General features: G+C 45.2%; 1 protein-coding gene across 1 annotated transcript in view; it reads left to right on the top strand.

Annotated features, from left to right (window-relative positions):
* Window positions 1-20,282, top strand: part of LOC127658816 (sodium leak channel NALCN-like) — a 239,088-nt gene that overhangs the window by 193,739 nt on the left and 25,067 nt on the right. The window contains exons 29-30 of the mRNA XM_052148359.1: window positions 15,777-15,881; window positions 15,974-16,080. Of these exons, the coding sequence (XP_052004319.1) occupies window positions 15,777-15,881; window positions 15,974-16,080 (212 nt within the window). The remainder of the gene's footprint in view (window positions 1-15,776; window positions 15,882-15,973; window positions 16,081-20,282) is intronic.

Genomic DNA, 20,282 nt, shown 5'->3' with positions numbered 1-20,282 from the left:
ACTTATTTTATTCAAGGTTTCTTGCAGCAAAACGCAATTTAGCTTTACATGAATAGTACACATTACTTGACTTGGTTGCAGGTTTGCTAGGACAGTGCTTCCCAAACTTTTTGGCCATAAGTACCCCCACAGCACCATCAGAAAGACTTAAGAACCCCCTCATTGACACAAAACCAAAGATTTGTGCAAAAGACTAAATCAAATTAAATCCCTTTATTGTCACTCAACCATATAAACAAGTGCAACAGTGGGTGAAAGTCTTGGGTGCAGTTCCTAGCAACAAAGCAGTATGACAATTACAATAAAAATCTGATTTACACAAAATCAGGCATTAAAAGAAGATAAAACTGTAATATCTATAATGTTGATGAGTCATCATTGTGTAATTAGATAAAATACGATTTTGAATTGTGTATATAAATAAATAATTAAATAATAATTGTATATATAACACCATACAGTATACTCAAAATAATAAGACTGACATCTAATCAATAAAAATAAATATGAAGTGTTGTGTTGACATTCAGCTGTCGGTTGATAGTCAGTTGCCAGTGTGCTATTAAGGGAAGTATAAAATGTCCAGTCTGAGCCTAGTAAAGTGCAGTGCTGAGTGCAAGAGTTCAAAAGTCTGATTGCTTGGGGGAATGTCAAGAAGTCGGCTGGTGCGATGTAGAATCGTGTGAGGATGTGGTGGTTCATTCCAAACTTCCTCAGCCATCTCAGGAAGAAGAGGCGCTGTTGAGCCTACTTCACAATGGCCTCAGTGTGGACAGACCATGTGAGTTCCTCTGTGATGTGGACACAGAGGAACTTAAAGCTGTTGACTTTCTCCACCTGTGCTCCATTGATGGTGATGGGGCTGTGTTCTCTTTCTTTTCTCGAAGTCCACCACAAGCTCCTTGGTCTTAATGACATTGAGGGAGAGGTTGTGTTCCTGACACCAGTGTGTCAGAGTGTGAACCTCCTAACTGTAGGCTGTTTCATCAGTGTCAGTGATCAGACCTACCACCATCGTATCATCAGCAAACTAAATAATGGCAGTGGAGAAAACTGCAATGAGTCCAGTGAGGCAGGCAGCACAAAGCAGATGTAATCTATGATTAGCCTCTAAAAGCATTTGCTGATGATGGGGGTCAGAGCAACAGGACCCAGTCATTGAAGCAAGTGATTTTGGATTGCTTTGGTACAGGCACAATGGTGGACATTTTAAAGCATGAGGGTCTACAGACAGGGAGGGGGAAAGGTTGAAAATGTCCGTAAAAACACCAGCCAGTTGATTCGCCCACGCTCTAATGATGCAGCCCAGAATGCCGTGTGGACCCGCAGCTTTACGGATATTCACCTGTTGGAAGGATCGGGTTACGTCCGCTATAGAGATGGAGAGTGAACTATGTAAGTTGATACTGTCTGCCACCATTATGTAAGTCTCTGACGTCTTTTTAATGGTGGAAACCTGGTTTTTAGTCCATTTAAAAAATAAAAAAAAACTTTTAATTTAACTTATTATAAAAGTATATATTTTGAATAAGTAAAATATACGTCTGAGTATAATACAGTCACTTTGACCATTGATTGTGATAATCTTTAACTTAGCTGTGTATTCCAGTGCTTTGCCGAATCATGTACCATTGTCTCTGCTACAGCTGAGTGCACTGTGTGTTTCTTGCAGCATAAACACTTTTAACTCTTTCCCCACCAGCGTTTTTAAAAAAAAGTTGCCAGCCACCACCAGGGTTTTTGACGATTTTCGCTAAACTTTAATGGCCCGCAGAATATTTTCTTCCATGAATATATGAAGATGCTATATATCACAATAAAGATCTGAGCCTCTGCTTTTAGGCAAAAAAAAAAGATTTTATTTTATCTTCATTTGTTCTTTTTTTATTGCGACTTGAACAGAGGTAGGTTTTGTCAAAAACAACATTTCAGACAAAAAGCTGATAAAAAGGCATGTTTATGTCTGATATTTTGAGCTTCTCATACTCCACTTCTTCATGTTTGAGACGATCGCAGTCTGTTTCTTTGATCAAAGAGTTGCGTACTCTTTCAAAACATGCGTAGGGGTCTTCCTTACCGTATAACACCTAAAACACGGAAACCCGGAAAATTCCGTGTTTGGCGGGGAAGCGTTTTTTCATAAAACACGGAAAATTCCGTGTTTGGCGGGGAAAGAGTTAATAACCTCATATGCTCTCTCCTGGGTCACACAAAGTCCAGGCTATTCTATATAAGTACTTTGCTATGTTTGATAAAAATACACTATGATATATAAAGATATACTATATATTTCCTACTTTGAGACTTAAAAAGTCTCACCTCTATCACCCTTTCCCAGAGTGCAACCTCACAAGCCTCCTTCATTCCTTCCAAGTGACCAATATAACTCACACATTCATCTAATAATGACTGGTCTTATGGAACTGCACTCCAGAGGAGAAATAATACCAAGCATCTCCCTCCACTTTTGACTAGAAGGAAGTAAAATATCTCATCTCCCTATCTAAGTTCTTTCTGGAGGGTAACACCAATCAGATTCTTGTATAAAGCATGTGCATGCAAATTTGGCCTTGCATTATGTAGAGTATATCAGTGATTAGACTTATTTCAGTAGGTTAACATACTTCAGTGGTTAAAAAATATCAGTGGACTACTCAACATATGATGCGTCCCACGGTGCATGACGAACTCACAGACATTTCCAGTAGTCTGGAGTGTTGTCTGTTGGTGTTGGAGCAGACAGTGGGTTTTTATACCGCAAGTAGAGTCTTGCTCTTGCTGCTAAGCTCTGAAGTGCTCGTTGATCCTCTCTTTGTAATGTTGAATTCTCTGGCCCTCCAGTGGCACTTCTAGTGTTTTTCAGAGTTCATACATGCATAATATATTTTATTATATGTCAATTTACTTGTTTAATAGTTCATTCAGAGATGATTCATATATATATAAATGATCCTTTAAAATATTTAAGAAGTAAATATAATTAAAAAGTAAATCTTCTTATCATTTCTTTTAATTCTGGTTACATCACCTGGTTACATTACCTCGTAACACGGATAATGATCTGCTTCAGACCTTCATCATTCCCTTTCATTAACATGGTTTGATTAAACAACAAACACAATTTAAAAGAAAAAAGAAAAACTTCAGGAAGGGTTATATGCCAAAATAATAAACATAATACCCTCTAATAATTAGTAAATAATTCTTCTAAAATCTAAAATAATAACAAAAATCGAATAATTTTATTATAAAAGAAAATACAATGAGTATACTGACAACCTTGCTATCCAAAACAAAATTAAAAATGAAAGGCTTCCCTTCCCTACCATTCTTGTTTATTTCCAGTGTTTTACTGAATTCGTCCAGCTCGGCTTATTGGGTATACAGTGGCCCCAATATCAATTCCAAATGACTATACAGACACATTGACCATCTGTTTGGCTGTAGCATTGGCCATCATTGATCTGAGGACAGGCACAACACAACAAAACAACAGCACAAAAATAACAACAGCTACAGCCATTATTATTCCTTCTTTAGTAAGCCATTCTCCCCAGGATCCAAATATGTTGTCAAACCATTTTCCAATATGTTGACCTCTCCATGCATTCGCAGGCACTTCTTCTCATAGGTTTTTCAACTTTTTCATTGCTGTGGTAAAGGATCGATCAGGAGCTGTATTATTTGTAATATAAGTGCAACAGTCAGCTCCAAAAATTACACAGAAACTGCCTTTTTCTGCCAATAGCCAGTTTAGTGCTTGTCTATTTTGCCATGTCATTTTGCTTGTTGCAGCTCACTTGTCACCTAAGGCCTTCAATGCTTCATCGGTATAAGAAATAAATCTCTGCTGATTATAATAAATGTAATTGTTCCATTCTGCATTCTTATTGGGAGTTATCCATACAATACAGACTCAAAACCTGATTATATTTCATCTCTAGCTTTAAAATATTGTGGTATTCCTCTTGGTTGACCAATTGCATCTATTTTTACATTAGGGGTCAGGCTGATATGCTCTTTTCACTCTATGTTTGTTTTGTATGGTTTTTTTAGATTCAGTCTGGATTTCAGATTCTTTTGGATCCCATGTTAACATATTTATATCTTGCACTAGTCTTACTCTTGTGCATATTACTTTCCAATTTATTTGTAATTTAGCCCGCATTCGTTTTTCCACCACAAACCCAAAAATAGTCTGCTGTGGCTACTGTCTGCTCTTCATCTTGCACAAAGTTTGGTTTTTACATAGTGATAAGCAGTTTTCATTAGAATTGAACACTTACAGTAGTTTGGGGCTTGTACTATTGTAACCTTTCCTTTTATTGTGCTGTTTAAAATGTTGTTCCATTGTGTGCAAACAAACTTCTCTGCTGATTTAGAGGAGACCGGGGATGAAAGTAACACCTTTTGTTTGAGCGTCAGTAACTCAGTGGTTGTTTGTGCTAGGTCTCTCAAATTTTGATACATACTAGCCATATCTGTCTTCTACAAATATAACTCACTTGGACATCTACTACACAATCACAGATTATGTGAGTTAGTGTCTAATACAAAGAGTTCCGTTGTTACAACCCACCCCACAACTGAGGTGAGTTGTAACAATAGCTGGGGATGGATGTAACAATGAGAGGAAATTATTTTAAAATAAGATCCACACTATACAATTTATACAAGAACTTTATTGAAGAATAAAGAATACATTGTATTAAATTAGATGAACAATTTAAAGTTACAAAAACACTTAATTTTTCAAAATTTTACATGTTTTAAATTGTGTGATTGAGTGTGTGTGTGTGTGTGTGTGTGTGTGTGCGTGCGTGTGGACTATATTCCTGAATGTGCATGTGTCACAGGTTCAATCACTGTCACAATTGTGGCAAATGTAGACTGCTGCCCCTGAAGTGCAGGCTTTGTGGACCCAGAACTGACAGTTTACACACCCATATTTATTTTTTCTTCTTCTTTCTGCTTTCTTCTTTTGCCCCTTTCCAGATGGCAGGGTTATTCTTTTTTTTATTTATTTTTTTATACTTTTTTAATGGTCCTCTTCCTTGCTTCCTCTTCAAGTGCCTGTTAGGATTTCTGATTTCATCTTTCTCTTCCCACTGGCAGTCTTCCTTGGTCCTGCTTTGGGAAATGGATGGAGAAACCTTTTTGAGCAGCTTGAGTTGAGAGGTCCGGCTGAGTCTGAGAAAAGGCTTGACCTGCCTGATCAACTGGAAAAGAGGCTTGGGCTGGCTAAGCTGAGGTGGAGGCTTGGGCTGGCTAAGCTAATGTGAAGGCTTGGGCTGGCTAAGCTGAGGTGGAGGCTTGGGGTGGCTAAACTGAGGTGGAGGCTTGGGCTGGCTAAACTGAGGTGGAGGCTTGGGCTGGCTAAGCTGAGGTGGAGGCTAGGGCTGGCTAAACTGAGGTGGAGGCTAGGGCTGGCTAAACTGAGGTGGAGGCTAGGGCTGGCTAAGCTGATGTGGAGACCAGGGAGGCAGGTGGTTCAGGGTGATCTGTGACCTTTGATGGTGCATAGTCACACTCCTCAAAAATGTCTGGATTGAAAGGCCAAATGCCTGTACATCTAAAACCAGCTTGTACGTTTTTTGGCGTAGCAGCATTGGGGAATGCAGTCTCGACCAGGCTTGGGATGTCATAGACTGTCATTGTTTTAGCAGGATTGATTCTCATCCATGCATCACTGGCTGTGTTGATCAACTCCTTGAATGGACCATAGACACTACGATCAAGGGCCAGTAGCTTATGAGAACAGTGGGGTGGGAAAGAAATGAGCTCTATCCCATTTCATTTGCAGTAAGTGACTGCCTTCATCAAAAGGGGATAGTTGTAACATATTTTATGAACTGTTACAACAATCCCCACAACAACCAGCCATTACATAGCTAACTATTAAGTTTGAAGTTAGCATTAATGCAAAGCATCAAATTAAACTAAAGAAACGGCTACTTTAGGTGATGTAAGTTGCAACATTGCATCTACAATAGAATGAACACTAGGCAAAAAATAATCTTGATTAAAAAAAAAAACTTTCATACCTGAAAATTATTTTTTTGGTTGTAAAATTCACAGTATTGGTATCAGAGACATGCCACTTCTCATGTGAGCTCGAAATGGAAATGGGAGTCTACGATATTGATGACATCACAGCAGCTCTTTTCTGATTGGTCAAACTGACCATGTTACAACTAACCCAGTGTTACAACACTCCCCGGTCACATTCCAAATTATTGTACAATTGCCTCTAAATTTTCTCATATTAACCATTTCAATAGATTTGTTGAAACACTCATATTGAAGCTTGAGGTTTATGTGTTATTTTAAGGGGGTTTCTCTTTTTCTTCGATTTATTCTTATGTCGCAACGCTTACACTCAGTTCCCCACTGTTCTTCGTTATAGTATTTTTTATATCTTGGACTTCCTAGACACGCCAGACACTCAGCTGGGCAAAATTATTCTTTTCTCTCAATGCAATACTGTGTATAATTTTGTGAATAATGTTGGGCACATTGTGCATAATCATATCGACTGGGCACTACCATAAGCTTTTTCAGAGGTGATAGTGAACATACCAGACAACTAGACATCAAATACTGATTAATTTGCTGTATACTCTGCCCATTTGAACCAACCATTCTGATGTGCATTCTCTAGTTATTTTTTGTTTTTATGTCAGGTCAATTTCATAATCTGTGTCATTATTAGGCACTTCTAATGGTAATCCTGCAATTTGATTGTTTGTTTGTATGGTGTTTTGTTGACAATGTTATAGGTTGTAATCTGTACCTCCATAAGGATCCTGATAGTCTTCATAGTCATCATAAAAGGTGCTAGATAAAAGCGGAACGAGATGTTGCGCTTCATTGCCGCACTGGGATGCCCCAGGACTGCTCTTCAGACAAAATACCGGACGATGCACCTGAATTAGTGCTTTGGGAACGAGAATACCCACGCCGCCGCACTGTGGATGTCCGGACCCCTAATGGTTGCGTAGTGTGCTCACAAGAGCGCGAGAGGTCTCAGACATGAGCTTGTGATGTCGACTCAAGGACATAAGAGCCCGGAGTGGCATGAACATCCAAACTATAAAATCTAATGAATGTGTGCGTAGAGGACCAGCCTGCCGCATCACAAACATGCTGCAGATGGACATGCAGGGTAGAGTGAGCCATGATACCTACTGGCGAAGCTTGACCGCACGCCTTGTAGGCCAGGGCAATAGCGTCCCTCACCCAATGCGACATAGTCTGCTTGGTGGCGGCCGCCCCCCTGTTGTGGCCCCCATGGCAAACGAATAGTTGCCCTGACTTACGCCACTGGCTAGTGCGGTGGACATAAGTCTGAGGGGCACGGACTGGACAAAGACTGTGAAGTCTTTCCTGCTCCGGCGTTGTAAACAGCGGGGAGCGGAAGGCTTCGAGAGTGACCGGATGTAAGGTTGAGAAAGGCACCTTAGGCAGGTAGTCAGGATGAGGGTGAAATTTTTTTTTGCCATTCCTGGGGAAAAATCTAAGCAGGCTAGCAAGACAGACAGAGCCTGTAGATCCCCAATTCTCTTTAGAGAGGTAATCACCATAAGAAAAACCATCTTGAGAGTCAGAAGTTTATCAGACGCTGACTCTAGAGGTTCGAAGGGGGTCTCAACCAGACCCTCAAGGACTATTGCTAAGTCCCATGAAGGGGTCCTGGTCCTAGCAGGAGGCCTCAGTCTCATAGCTCCATGAATGAAGCAAGCGAGTAGAGGATGTCTCCCCAACGGCACCCCGTCCATCAAGGCGTGGCAAGCCGAAATGGCGGCCACATAGACCCTGAGAGTGGCGGGGCATATGCCTGCTGACAATTTTTCCCTGCAGAAAGTCCAGAACTGAAGTAACCTGGCAGTTAACTGGATCTGCATTATGTACACTACACCATCTTTCAAAGACACCCCATTTATTGGTGTAGATTCTTCTGGTACAGGGAGCCCTAACACTTAAAATTGTCTCAATAACCTCAGGTGAAAACCCAGTGTCCCTCAGTTGGTACCCTTCAGGGGCCAAACATGAAGGTTCCACAGCTCTGGCTGGGGATGAAATATTGTCCCCTGAGCCTGAGACAGAAGATCCCTCCTGTCTGGAATCGCCCAAGGTGAGCCGTCGGAGAGACATTATCTCTGAGAACCATACCCTGTTCGGCCAGCGCGGCGCTATCTGTAAGAGGCAGGACCCTTGCTGGCGAACTCTGGCCAAGACTCCCGGGAGCAGAGAAACCGGGGGAAACACATACAGACGCATTCTGGGCCATATATGTGCCATGTCCCCTCTACTTCTCTCTGAGTCACCCATATCGAGGGGGGCTGGTTGACTCAGAGAGAAGTAGAGGGGACATTGCGCTGTCTATTGAGAGGCGAAGAGGTCCACTTCTGCCCTGTAAAATCTCACCCAGATTTGTTCCACTACCTCAAAATGGAGTTTCCACTCCCCTGTCTGCATTTTCTGTCTGGACAGTAAATCTGCTCCCATTCAGACATCCAGGGTACTTCTCTGATTAACAGGAGCTTGCCCTGGGCCCAAAGGAGAATCTGCCATGCCAGTCTGTTCAGCTGGCTTGAACGTAGACCTTCTTCATGGTTTATGTAAGAGACTACTGCTGTGTTGTCCACCCTCACCAAGACATGGCAGCCTCTGGAGGAAGTATTTCAGGGACAGAAATACAGCCATCAACTCGAGACAGTTAATGTGACAATCAAGCTGACAACCCTCCCATTCCCGTTGGGCTAGACGACCACTTAAGACCGCTACCCAGCCCGTCAGGGAGGCGTCTGTCATTAGCAACCTGCGACGGCAAGACTCATCTAGAGTGGGACCCAAAGTGAGGAACCGGATCTGAACCACATAGAAAGGGTATGTAGCACGTGGCGCATAAACCTTATCAGCCTAGGGGATTGGCTCTTGGATGAAATCCCCTGGCTTTCAGCCACAACTGAAATGGTCTTATGTGCAAAAAGGCCCAAAGGGATCACCGAGGATGCAGTTGCCATGATACCTAGTAGTCATTGATACTGACGAACAGTGCAACCTTGGCCTAGCATGACTTTGCTCAGGGTGTTCTGAATGGACTCGATTAGAGCAGGAGACAATTGTGCCTGCATTTTGATCAAATTCCATACGATACCCAGATAGGTAGTTTTCTGAGTGGGAGAGAGGACGCCTTTCTTGGCATTGAGCCTTAACCCCAGAGAAACCAGATGAGCTAAGACGATATCCCTGTGCTGTAATGCCAGTTCTTGTGACTGTGCTAGTATCAGCCAGTTGTCTATGTAATTCAGAATGCGGATACCCCGGAGTTGCAAAGGAGTCAGTGCTGCATCCATGCATTCCATGAATATGCAGGGTGATAAGGCTAGACCGAATAGAAGAACCCGATATTGGAAAGCTTCACCCCCGAAAGCAAACCTCAGGAATTTCCTGTGTTGTGGCAGACTGTCTATATGAAAGTACGCGTCCATGAGATCGATCGTGACCAACCAATCCAGATGTTGGATTTGAGACACGACCGTCTTGATGGTTAGTATCTTGAACTTGAACACCCTCGGAGCGATTCAAGCCTCGAAGGTCAAAGATCGGACACAACCCCCCATCCTGTTCCAAAGCTGGGTACAAAACCGTCAGGGTTTTTGTATTTCTTTTTAGAAATAACTGCCCTGAGTTCTTGCTTTGGGGGCTGCTGAGGGCAACGAAACGGCCCCCAGTCTTTACGAGGGGAGCAGGATTCGCCATGCTTTGTTTTTGATCCTCCTGTCTAGAAGGACCGGGGCGGGGCTGAGTTGCCGATGGCCCCTTCCCCTAAGTGTGGCAAGGAAGGAATTGCCTCATAACTTTTTGCCTCCTGGAACCTGGTGATAACTATGTTCATAGCATCACCATATAAGCCAGAAGGTGAAACCGAGGCATCGAGAAGGAAATTTTTGTCCTTATCTCTGATGCCCCATAGGTCAAGCCATAAATGTCTCTCCGTGCTGACTAAAGCAGACATAGACCGGCCAATGGTCTGCTTGGTCATGCAGAGAGACAGATCTGTGGCTCGACGAAGCTCAGAGAAAGCCTCTTCGTCGACCGTGGTGCCCGCACTCAGGTCCTTCAACAAATTAGACTAGTACGCCTGTAACACTGCCATAGTGTGGAGGGCAGCACCAGCCTGACCTGCTGCCTGATAAGCCTTCCCCACAAGCGTGGAGGTGGTGCTTAGAAATGGGATTTCCTGAGTGAGGTGGGGCCCAAGAGATAAAGAGCTGATTACTCTCCCGAAAAGCACTGGTCCTATCCAAGTAAGCCTGCAGGGCACGGACCGGACACAGACCATTCAGCCTCTGATACTCCGCAGATGAAAAAGGAGGAGGGTGAAAAGCGGAAAGCTCCATTACCTCACATGAGAATGCTGCGAAGCATTTTGGCATAAAGGCCGGGTTAGGCTTAAGGAAAACCTTATCTACGAGATCTACGTTCGCCTGTCCGAATCTTTCCCACAACATGCCCACTATCTTGGGGTGGAGGCGCCAGTCTCCGTAGAGCGGGTTACCCCTCGACTGAAGGTCCGCGCCCCTGTTCAAGATGCCTGGAACATGGGTCGCGCGTAACAACAGGAAGTGCCGCCTGTTCCACACTAAAAGCCTGTGAGCTAGGGCATGAAGCTTGGGCGAGCGCATGCCGCCCTGGCAATTGATGTGTGAAACTGCTGTGGTATTGTCGCAGCAAACGAGCACATGATACCCCTGCAAGTGGGGCAGAAAATTATTCAGAGCTTTCCATACAGTCATGAGCTCCAAATAATTTATGTGGGCTGAACGAAGTTCGCTCGGCTACAACCGTTCACCGTCCTGCCCTCCTGAGTGGCTCCCCACCCTGTTAAGGACACATTTGTCATTACCACTTTTCACAACATAACAGCCCCGATAGGGGTCCCATATGTGTAAATGTCTGCGCTCCTCCAGTGGCGCAAGGCTGCTGTGCACGAGCGCGTCACTGTAACAGAGCGACAGAGGTCGCGTAATGGGCTGAAGTGGAGGGATAAAACCCACTTCATGAATGCCCTCATTAGCAGAAGGCCCAAATGAAAAACCTGAATAGCTGATGCCATAAGACCCTGTAATCTGAGACATGTGCGATATGGCACTTTCGTCCCCTCCTTGAATTGTGATAGATAATTCATTAGAGAGCGAATGCGTTCTTGTGAAAGGCGTGTGCACATGGAGATTGAATTCAGCTCCAGACCCAGGAATATAACACTCTGGGCAGGTGTAAAATTGCTCTTGTTCACATTCACTCTGAACTCGAGTGATGTCATGTGTGTGAGCACATGGCGAGTGTCTTGCACCACTTTCTCCCTGGAACTGGCTATGATTAACCAATCGTCTATGTATGTTAGGATCCTTAGACCCGTTATTCTCTGCTGCGCTAAGCCCTCCTCCGCACATAGACAGAACACCCTCGGACTCAGCGAGAGGCCGAATGGGAGGACTGTGAATTCGTAGCATATGCCCTGATAGGCAAAACGAAGAAATTTCCTGTGCGGGGGATAGATGCTGATGTGGAAAAAAGCATCTTTCAGATCGACTGATGTGAACCAGTTGTTCTGATGAATTGAGCGTGCAAGTGTGCCGTGTGTTAACATTCCGAAATTGTATTTCCTCAAATGTTTGTTTAACACTCATTCAACATTAGGAAATAACGGGAGTAAAACCCCTGATTGCATTGATCTAGGGGTAATACGTGAATTGCCCCCTTTGTGAGGAGGGAGGAGATTTCTTCTTTCAGAATGTGAGCAGCGCTTTTCTCTGTGTGAGAAAACATAACGGGTACAGACTCCTGGCAAACTGGAGTCTGTACCCATTTGTAATGGTTCGAATCACCCACTCGGGAGCCGACACAGCCTGCCAAGCTGTTGTGTGACTCGCAAGTGATCCCACCTGAGCCGGGGAAGCGCTTATTGCTGCGTTTATGCCGATTTACTCATTTGAAATGCAATGGCGCCATCTAGTGGACAACCTAGGGGCGACATAATGGGTTGCAGAGAGACGTTCTCTCTCTGTAATGGATTTATTTGATTTTTTGTGTTTTTGTGAAAAACTGGGGCTGAAGCCTTTATTGAATGCGTGGGAGAGATGTAATAGGGGCAGTGTGGTGACACTGCTCTCATAATGTTCTCCGCTGTAAACACTTCCAGCATGGGAGGTTCCTTGACATGAGCTGGACAGGGGAACACACATTGTTCTGAACTGAACACACAGGGTGGGCACCCACTGGTGGGGTGGGTGGTGGCGGGCTGACCCCACCGAGTGAAAACCTCTTTTTTTGTGAACTAGGAGGGCAGGATAAGAGTACGGGGGGCTGGTGGCCCGAGAACGTGGACTCAAAGCCCCCTAAGGCCGTGCATCAGGCCAGCCGCTTACGTTTAAAATCGGAGGGGTAGAGTTGGGGGGTTTCTTGGCCACAGCCGTGGCGAAAGACATTCTACCCCAGGGCTTAGCGGAGGGTGGGTTACTGTGCTGAGGAGGCGGCTTATTGTGTGCCTTTGCCTTACCGGGGTGCTGGAAAGGACGCCCCGAGGCAGGGGTTTGGGTGGTCGCGTGGGGGACGCCTGCCACGGTGCTGATTTCCTAGGAAGGCATAATTTCAGTGCTTCATCCTCCTTTTTCTTATCGTTGCAATGCTGTTGCATTAAAGCGACGGCAGGTCCAAAGAGACCCTTGCCAGGCTCTACAGGGGCACCCGCAATGCGCCACTTCTCACTGTCAGGGACGCCCGACAGATTAAGCCGAAGGGCACGTTCTCCAGCCACTGAGAAAGTCATAGAGCGCCCGCAGGCTTGGACGGCCTGACGGGCATTACCGAGAACAAGGTCATTGACTGTGACAATCTCTTTCCACAGAGAGGGTGTGGGGGTCCCTTTCTCTAGTTGCTGCCCCATGTCGACCAGGAGTTCAGCCTGGTATGCAGAGAGAAAGGAGGAGACGTTGAGGGCCCTGACAGCCAAGGCTGAGGCTTTGAAAATCAGTCCATTTTGTTGGGGAGAACAGGCTTGGGGGGCAAGTAGGCCACCTTGAGAGGGATTAAGGTGTCTGGAGGGGGGTCACCCATGCCAATGGCCGTCATATCCTTCACTTCGAGGCCTGCGAGACGGTCGAGCGGGTCCACCCAAAAATACTTCTTATGCTTTGCGCATGCAGGGAGGATGGGGAGAAGTTGTTTTCTTGGGCCGGGAGGGGGTTTCAGGAGTTTCCCGTCGTACATGTCCCTCTCTTGGTCAGTGGCACTTTGTAGGGCTGGCCATTCGATATTGGGGCGAGCGGCCGCTCGCTCACAAACCTCGATGAGGACGGACTGGGGGAAGGCCTCGGGGGCATTATCCTGGGGAGTCATGGAAGACGGGATGGCCTCCTCGTCCTCGGAACCCTCGAGAAGGCCTGCATTGTCTTCGTCACCTTCGAACTAGACAGCTCATTGGCGAACGAGGGGTCCCCAGAGAGAATGACCTCAGGGAGCACCGGGTTATTTTGATCGGTCCAGCTAAGAGAGGCTGCGCCCCGGGAGGGACCCAGGAGTGCGTCGTCATCACCGTTTCCCCCATCGGAGTCAGAGAGTTAGAGGTCGGTGCACTGGGTAGCGGTGACCTTGAGCCTCCCACGCCGGAGTTTTTTAGGCAGCGCCAGGCAGTGGCTACAGTTTTCCGGAAACTCTAGAGCCTCCTCCGCGTGTTTGAGACCCATGCACACGACACAGAAAGGATGAGGGTCTCTGGCTGCGATGAGGGCACCACACGCGGCCGGACAGGCACGCGATAGGCTTACCCTTGAGGAAGCCGTAGGTTTGGAAAATGCCATATTAGGGCGAAACTCCATAAATCCTTTGCGTGGAGCAGGGGAAGTGGTGAGAGAGAAAGGCGGGCAGCCTGGTGGTATTTTAAGCGAGCGTGGGCAGCTTGCAATAAACAAGAAACAGCTAACCTGGCTGAAACAAGACAGTCACTTCTGGCAGAGGCTGATCTGAGCGATGTGTCCTCCTGTAGACAAATTAGTGAAAGTCAAAATCCAACCAAGCTGAGAGAAAAAAACAGAGGTGTCAACTGAGGAGCAGCAGCACGGACAGGTCGTTATATGCTCTTAGGTAAGGGGGTGGGTCCTTACCGAGCATAAGTCACGCGCTTCTGTCTGTCTAGCCAGACTTTGCAATTGGATGCTTCTGCAGAGGTCAGGTATGGATGCCCTTCCCATAGGTGGATCTCGAACACGAGATGATGAAATAGAACTGCTTGCTTTGTTTATCAGTCATTCTTTTCGTTCTTTTTTTTTTAAAGAAAAGAGAAAGATAAAGGTTTCTGTGCACTGCCTAACAATTCTAACTCCTAACAGAGAAAAGTAGAAAGTTTCTGACAGGCTCATGAAGCACACATAAACAGAGTGATCTGAAGACAAAAGATCTGACGATGCACCTGTGACGCATCTATTTATAGCCCTGCTACAGGTGCATCCAATGATGTCACCGGCAGAGGCTATAAATTCCGGTCAATTTTTATTGACTGTTGCACATTATTCATTTTTCACTGTACATCTTGCCATTGCAATCTCTTGGCATGATCATGATTTCAAGCTGGATTACATTTTCTAGCACTTGTTGCAATCATGGAGCAATAGATGACACTCTAGGAAGTTTATTGAGCATGAAATCATAATTACCAAGAATACTGCTGTCAAGAATTATAGTGAAAAAGGAGTTACAATTTGCATGTTCTCCCACAAAACCAATTGGTTCGCTTCTGATGATTAGTTCAGATGGAGTTTTATGGTTTACTTTAACTGCATTTATCTACTTTTTGGAGCTTCAAAGGTCTGGCCATCATTCACTTGCATTGTATGGAGCTGAGATATTCTTCCAAAAATCTGCGTTCTGCAGAAGAAAGAAAGTCATACAAATCTGGGATGGGATCAGGGTGAGTAAATAATGAGAGCATTTTCAGTTTAGGGTGAACTAACCCTTTAAGGAAGGAATTTCCTAATGTTATGTTGAGCCGCCTGCGATGGACTGGCGACCTGTCCAGGGTGTCCCCCGCCTTTCGCCCAATGTTAGCTGGGATAGGCTCCAGCCCCCCGCGACCCTGTACACAGGATAAGCGGTTGACGATGGATGGATGGATGGATGTTGAGCCGCATGTGCTACCCCAAGGCCAGGAACTGCACAGCATTTGGTTGACTTTTCCCATGTCTTACTCTCATTTTTAGTTACAAACTGTATCTTATTCATCTGATGTCTATTCATCTAGGAATAATAGGATCAATTGTATATCCTCATTACTTTACTGAACACATGATTTTTGTTGTGCACTTAATTTTGGGTTGTCCTGTTCTTATGAATTCAACTTTAATTTGGAAAAAGCTTAGTTTCAATAGATTGTCCCAAATGTCTGGAGAGGACGTTTTGAATTCTGAAACTTTAATAGCAAAACGTTGAGGATATTTTTAATTAATGACATGACCCCTTTTATTAAAAGGCATTAAGCTTTCTTTTTTTCTGTAATAAAATGTAATGGAAACTAAGCAGTATTTGTCCATAAGATTGTAGACTTACGTTAATAAACCTTTGCTCCCTTAGGATAGTTTGCTCTGAACGTGGAATAGTGTTACTTTTTATGAAACTAGTGCAATGACTCATTTTTATTTATTTTTGTTATTTTCTTGTGGGAAAAGCCATTTTGCTTTGTAGTAGACTGTTGACTGGAGCATTGATTTTCCAAACAGGTGTCTATTCTTCTCCTGACATTAATGCTGGTGTTTGCAACCTTTGGGGTACAACTCTTTGCTGGAAAACTTGCAAAATGTAATGATCCTCATATCTCTGCTAAGGTATGAGACAATGCTTGCAACTTTTCAAAATGTGCTCAGAGCACCTCTTGTACTGTACTGAGAGTTTGTGTTTGTGTTTGTGGATGTTTCAGGAGGACTGCCACGGCATCTTTAGAATCAACGTGAGCATCTCAAAGAACCTGAATTTAAAGCTCAGACCAGGGGAGAAGAAACCAGGATTCTGGGTGCCAAGAGTTTGGTATGAAACAGAACAAGAATGCTCTCTTTATTTTCTTAGTTATGCTTGCAGATGCAAGCATCACTATTACTTTTGCCCATACTTAAGGTAACTATGATTGAAAAAGAGCAATTTAGATGTATAACAACTATTTAAGTGTCAGTTGGAGTAAAAGTGAATTTCAAGATCAACTTGTGCTGGCAGTTGTTATGCAGTTGTTCAGTTATTTCATAATAACTGAAAGTAGTTAATTATATCAACAATACTAATGTTGGACCATCGCCTCATGTCATCTATCCACTCAGGTGAGGCACTGTCAAAACAAAATGAAAAAAAAAAAAAGACATTTTGACATGTTGTTTGACAATTGTTACAAATGTAATACTGTAAACATTACTTCACATGCCAAGAATATATGCTTTTGCGAGTGAAAACACTGGAGACTGGAACACATCCTTGTCAGAAAAAAAGGTGATTAACCACATGGCAACACCCTAGCAACCACCCTGAACATTTTGGCAACTGCATAGCAACACCCAAAAATTGCGGTAGCAACTTTTGCAAGAGAAGCAACTCAAGCAAAAAAAATGATATGTATATAGACTTTTGTTCAGTTCATTCAAGAAGTCACTCAAAAATGTCCCTATAAAAACACAGAATAATTCAACACACAGTGAGACCTGTCACAGTGCTGACATGTAAAGGTCTGTTTGAGTAATCCCTGTAGTAACATCTCATCTGTGACAGCTCAAGCCAAAGTGATGGATGCTCCCATCACAAAAACAGCACCATTTAATCATCAGCTTTCATATGTATTTTCCCCATAAGCAACAGGCAGTGTTGCATTTCAGTTGTATAGATTTACATGGGCACGGGGGGGGGGGGGGCACAATCACACACCCACACACAAATGTGACCGATCACGGAAAGTAGGGACACAAGTCGGTTTTGGGGCATTTTGAGTTATTCACATATTCTGAAAGTGTAGTCTCCAAGCTTTCCAACGATTTGTAACACATGGAAATCTGACAATATTTGGAGAAGTTGTGGCCATTTGAAGGTGGGCACTCAAAAAAGCTAAAAGGGTAGAAAACGGCCTCAAAAGATTGTGCAGTTCTCACCTCTCTCTGCTGCTGGGAGTGACAATAGGGCTCATTTACATCTCATTTAGATAAGCCATACCCCTGTAAAGCTCCCCTGTAAAGCACAGGGGGAGCAAAAGGTCAGGAAAATGTGCCATCAAAGAAAAAAAAAGTTTGCAAACAGGTAATAAATAAATGTCTCTTAGCATCTACCGATAAAACTGTATAGGCAACTCTTATGTACACTGAGTGCTTTTCATACAAGAATGTAAAACTAAATTCAGGTGGTTGGTTGATAAAGTGACATTCCACTTTCATCGTCGCTCAGATCGTCTTCAGAATCAGTGAACGCTTGTTCATAAGCATCCGGCTTGTCGAAGAAGTACTTCAAAACATTTTCGTTGTAACGGCCACGGTTCAGCTCGTCTCGCGACATTCTTTGCGGCGTCCATCTTCATTGAATTTTGATATCAGATAGAGCCGGCTAGAGCGCTGCATAATAAGTAGCCACGCTGTTGGGGGCGGGGCAAAAGCGCCGGCGCTATTCAGTACGGAAATACACACAGACAATGATACGCCCCTACTGCATGCTAGAATCTCCGAAAAACAAGCCGATTTCAACCTCAAAATGTACGCTTTTAAATATACCAATACTGTTATCTCAAACATGGAGAGGCTTCTTCATGATCTCAACCAACAGATTCTGCAAAAAAGCGGAAATCACCAATTTTGGAAAAAAACACTTGTTTCTCATTTTGCTCACAAGTTGTGCTGCCGACTTGTGTCACTGGTTTCCGTGACGGGTCACAAATGTGTCTGTTATTGCTTTAGAGATGTATGGCAACACAAAAGCAAATACATTTTGAGATGGCACTTAAATGAGGGGGTGGGGTATGCACATACTGTCTGCCAACTTCTCATTGGCCTTTTTTCATAGATCAGAGGCATATTCGGCGCTCAAGAGAGACCCCTAGTGTCACTTCTTCGACACAACGTCGAAGTGAGCAACAGACAGGGAACTGAAGATTTCATGCAAAGGTTTATACTACATTCTTCAAAGACAAAGCACAACTGGCTCTAACAAGTACAGAGAGAGATGTGGAAGGCCAGATCTACAACTAACAAGAGGATAAGCAGATCAGAGTCTATAGTTTGAGAAATAGACATCTCACATGTCCTCCCTTTTGTGGGATCATCTAGACTGTAAATCCCCTCGAACACCCCGCCTCCACCGGCACGCTTGAGCGCTTCGCGTCCATGCCTCCCGATGCCATACTACCTGCGCCGACCCGCTTGGAAGCCCCACCGGGTACGTCCAAAATAATCGGCCCTTTGGTGACCCTAGCACGGAGCTTGGATGCGTGGCTTTCACTTCCCAACCTGTCAAACTGGCTGGCCCGGACCATTCAACTCGGTTATGAAATTCCATGAAGTTTGCCAGGCCCCCGCCCCCCTTTGCGGGCGTCCGCTTTACCACAGTACATGGCGAACATGCCAAATCGCTGTGCATGGAAATCGCTACTCTTTTACTCAAGGATGCGATAGAGCCTGTCCCTCCAACCGAAATGAAGAAGGGTTTCTACAGCCCTTACTTCATTGTACCCAAGAAAGTCGGTGGCTTATGACCGATCTTGGACTTGCGAGTTGTCGGCACGCCTCACCAACGAGCGTGCACATTCGGTGCTGAGATGCTTCGCCAGATTCAGGCCAGGCACAACGGTCCCTTTAAAACTCTTCCAGAGGCTCCTGGGGCATATGGGATCCTCCGCGGTGGTCACGCTGCTGGGGTTGATGCATATGATACCGCTTTAGCACTGGCTTCAGACTCGAGTCCCGAGACGAGCATGGCGCTGCGGCACGCACTGTGTGACGATCACCCCGCCTGCTGCCAGACATTCAAACCCTGGACAGACCTCTGCTTTCTACAGGCAGGAGTACCCTTGCAGCAGGTGTCCTGATGCATCTTGGTCATGACCAACGCCTCCAGACTGGGTTGGGGCACTGTGTGCAATGGGCACGCAGCTGCGGGCCATTGGAGAGGGGCCCCGCTGCACTGACATATCAATTGCCTAGAGTTGCTGACTGTTTTCTTTGCACTGCGGAAGTTCCTCCTGTTAGTTTGGGACAAACATGTCCTAGTCAGGTCAGACAGCACCACCGTGGTAGCGTACATAAATCGCCAAGGTGGTGTACGCTCCCGCCACATGTCACGACTCGCCCATCGTCTCCTCCTTTGGACTCAGGTCGCAGCGTGTCACTCACATCCCCGGCAACCTCAATGTGGTAGCGGGCGCACTGTCACAACAATGCTTGCCCAGCGGAGAGTGGAGGCTTCACCCCCAGTCGACCCACCTGATTTGGGAACGGTTTGGCAAGGCCCAGTTAGACCTGTTTGCCTCCCGAGAAACCTCCCACTGCCCGCTCTGGTATGCCTGAACAGAGGCTCCCCTCATGGCAGATGCACTTACACACAGCTGGCCTGCGGGGCTGTGCAAGTACACATTTACCCCAGTGAACCTTCTTGCACAGGTGCTGTGCAAGGTCATGGAGGACGAGGAACAAGTCACCCTAGTGGCTCCCTATTGGCCCACCTGGGCCTGGTTCTCGGACCTCGTACTCCTCGTGACAGCCCCCTCCCTGGCGAATTCCCCTGTGGAAAGATCTTTTTTCTCAGGGACGGGGCACGCATTGGCATCCGCACCCAGACCTATGGAACCTCCACTCTCTGGTCCCTGGACGGGACGCGGAAGATCTAGCTGGTCTACCACCTACCATCGTAAACACTATCAACCAAGCCAGAGCCCCTTCTACCAGGCATCTTTACGCCCTGAAGTGGTGCTTGATCGCAAATTGGTGTTCTTCCCAGGCCGAAGACACACAAAGGTGCGCAGTTAGGTCAGTGCTCTTATTTCTGCAAGAAAGTCGTATGTCGTACGCATACCCTAAAGGTGTATGTCGCTGCTATCGCGGCCCAACATGACGCAGTAGACGGCAAGTCTTTGGGTAAGCACGACTTAATCATCAGGTTCCTAAGAGGCACCCAGAGGTTAAAAGAAAGCTTGTTCCCTTCCTGGGATCTCTCAGTGGTCCTCACGGGCCTCCAGAGACCTCCCTTCGAGCTGCTAGAATCAGTTGGACTCA

This window comes from Xyrauchen texanus, chromosome 18 (genome assembly GCF_025860055.1).
Source record: "Xyrauchen texanus isolate HMW12.3.18 chromosome 18, RBS_HiC_50CHRs, whole genome shotgun sequence".
NCBI classification, from domain to species: Eukaryota; Metazoa; Chordata; class Actinopteri; order Cypriniformes; family Catostomidae; genus Xyrauchen; species Xyrauchen texanus.
This window is presented reverse-complemented; position numbering and strand designations above follow the sequence as displayed.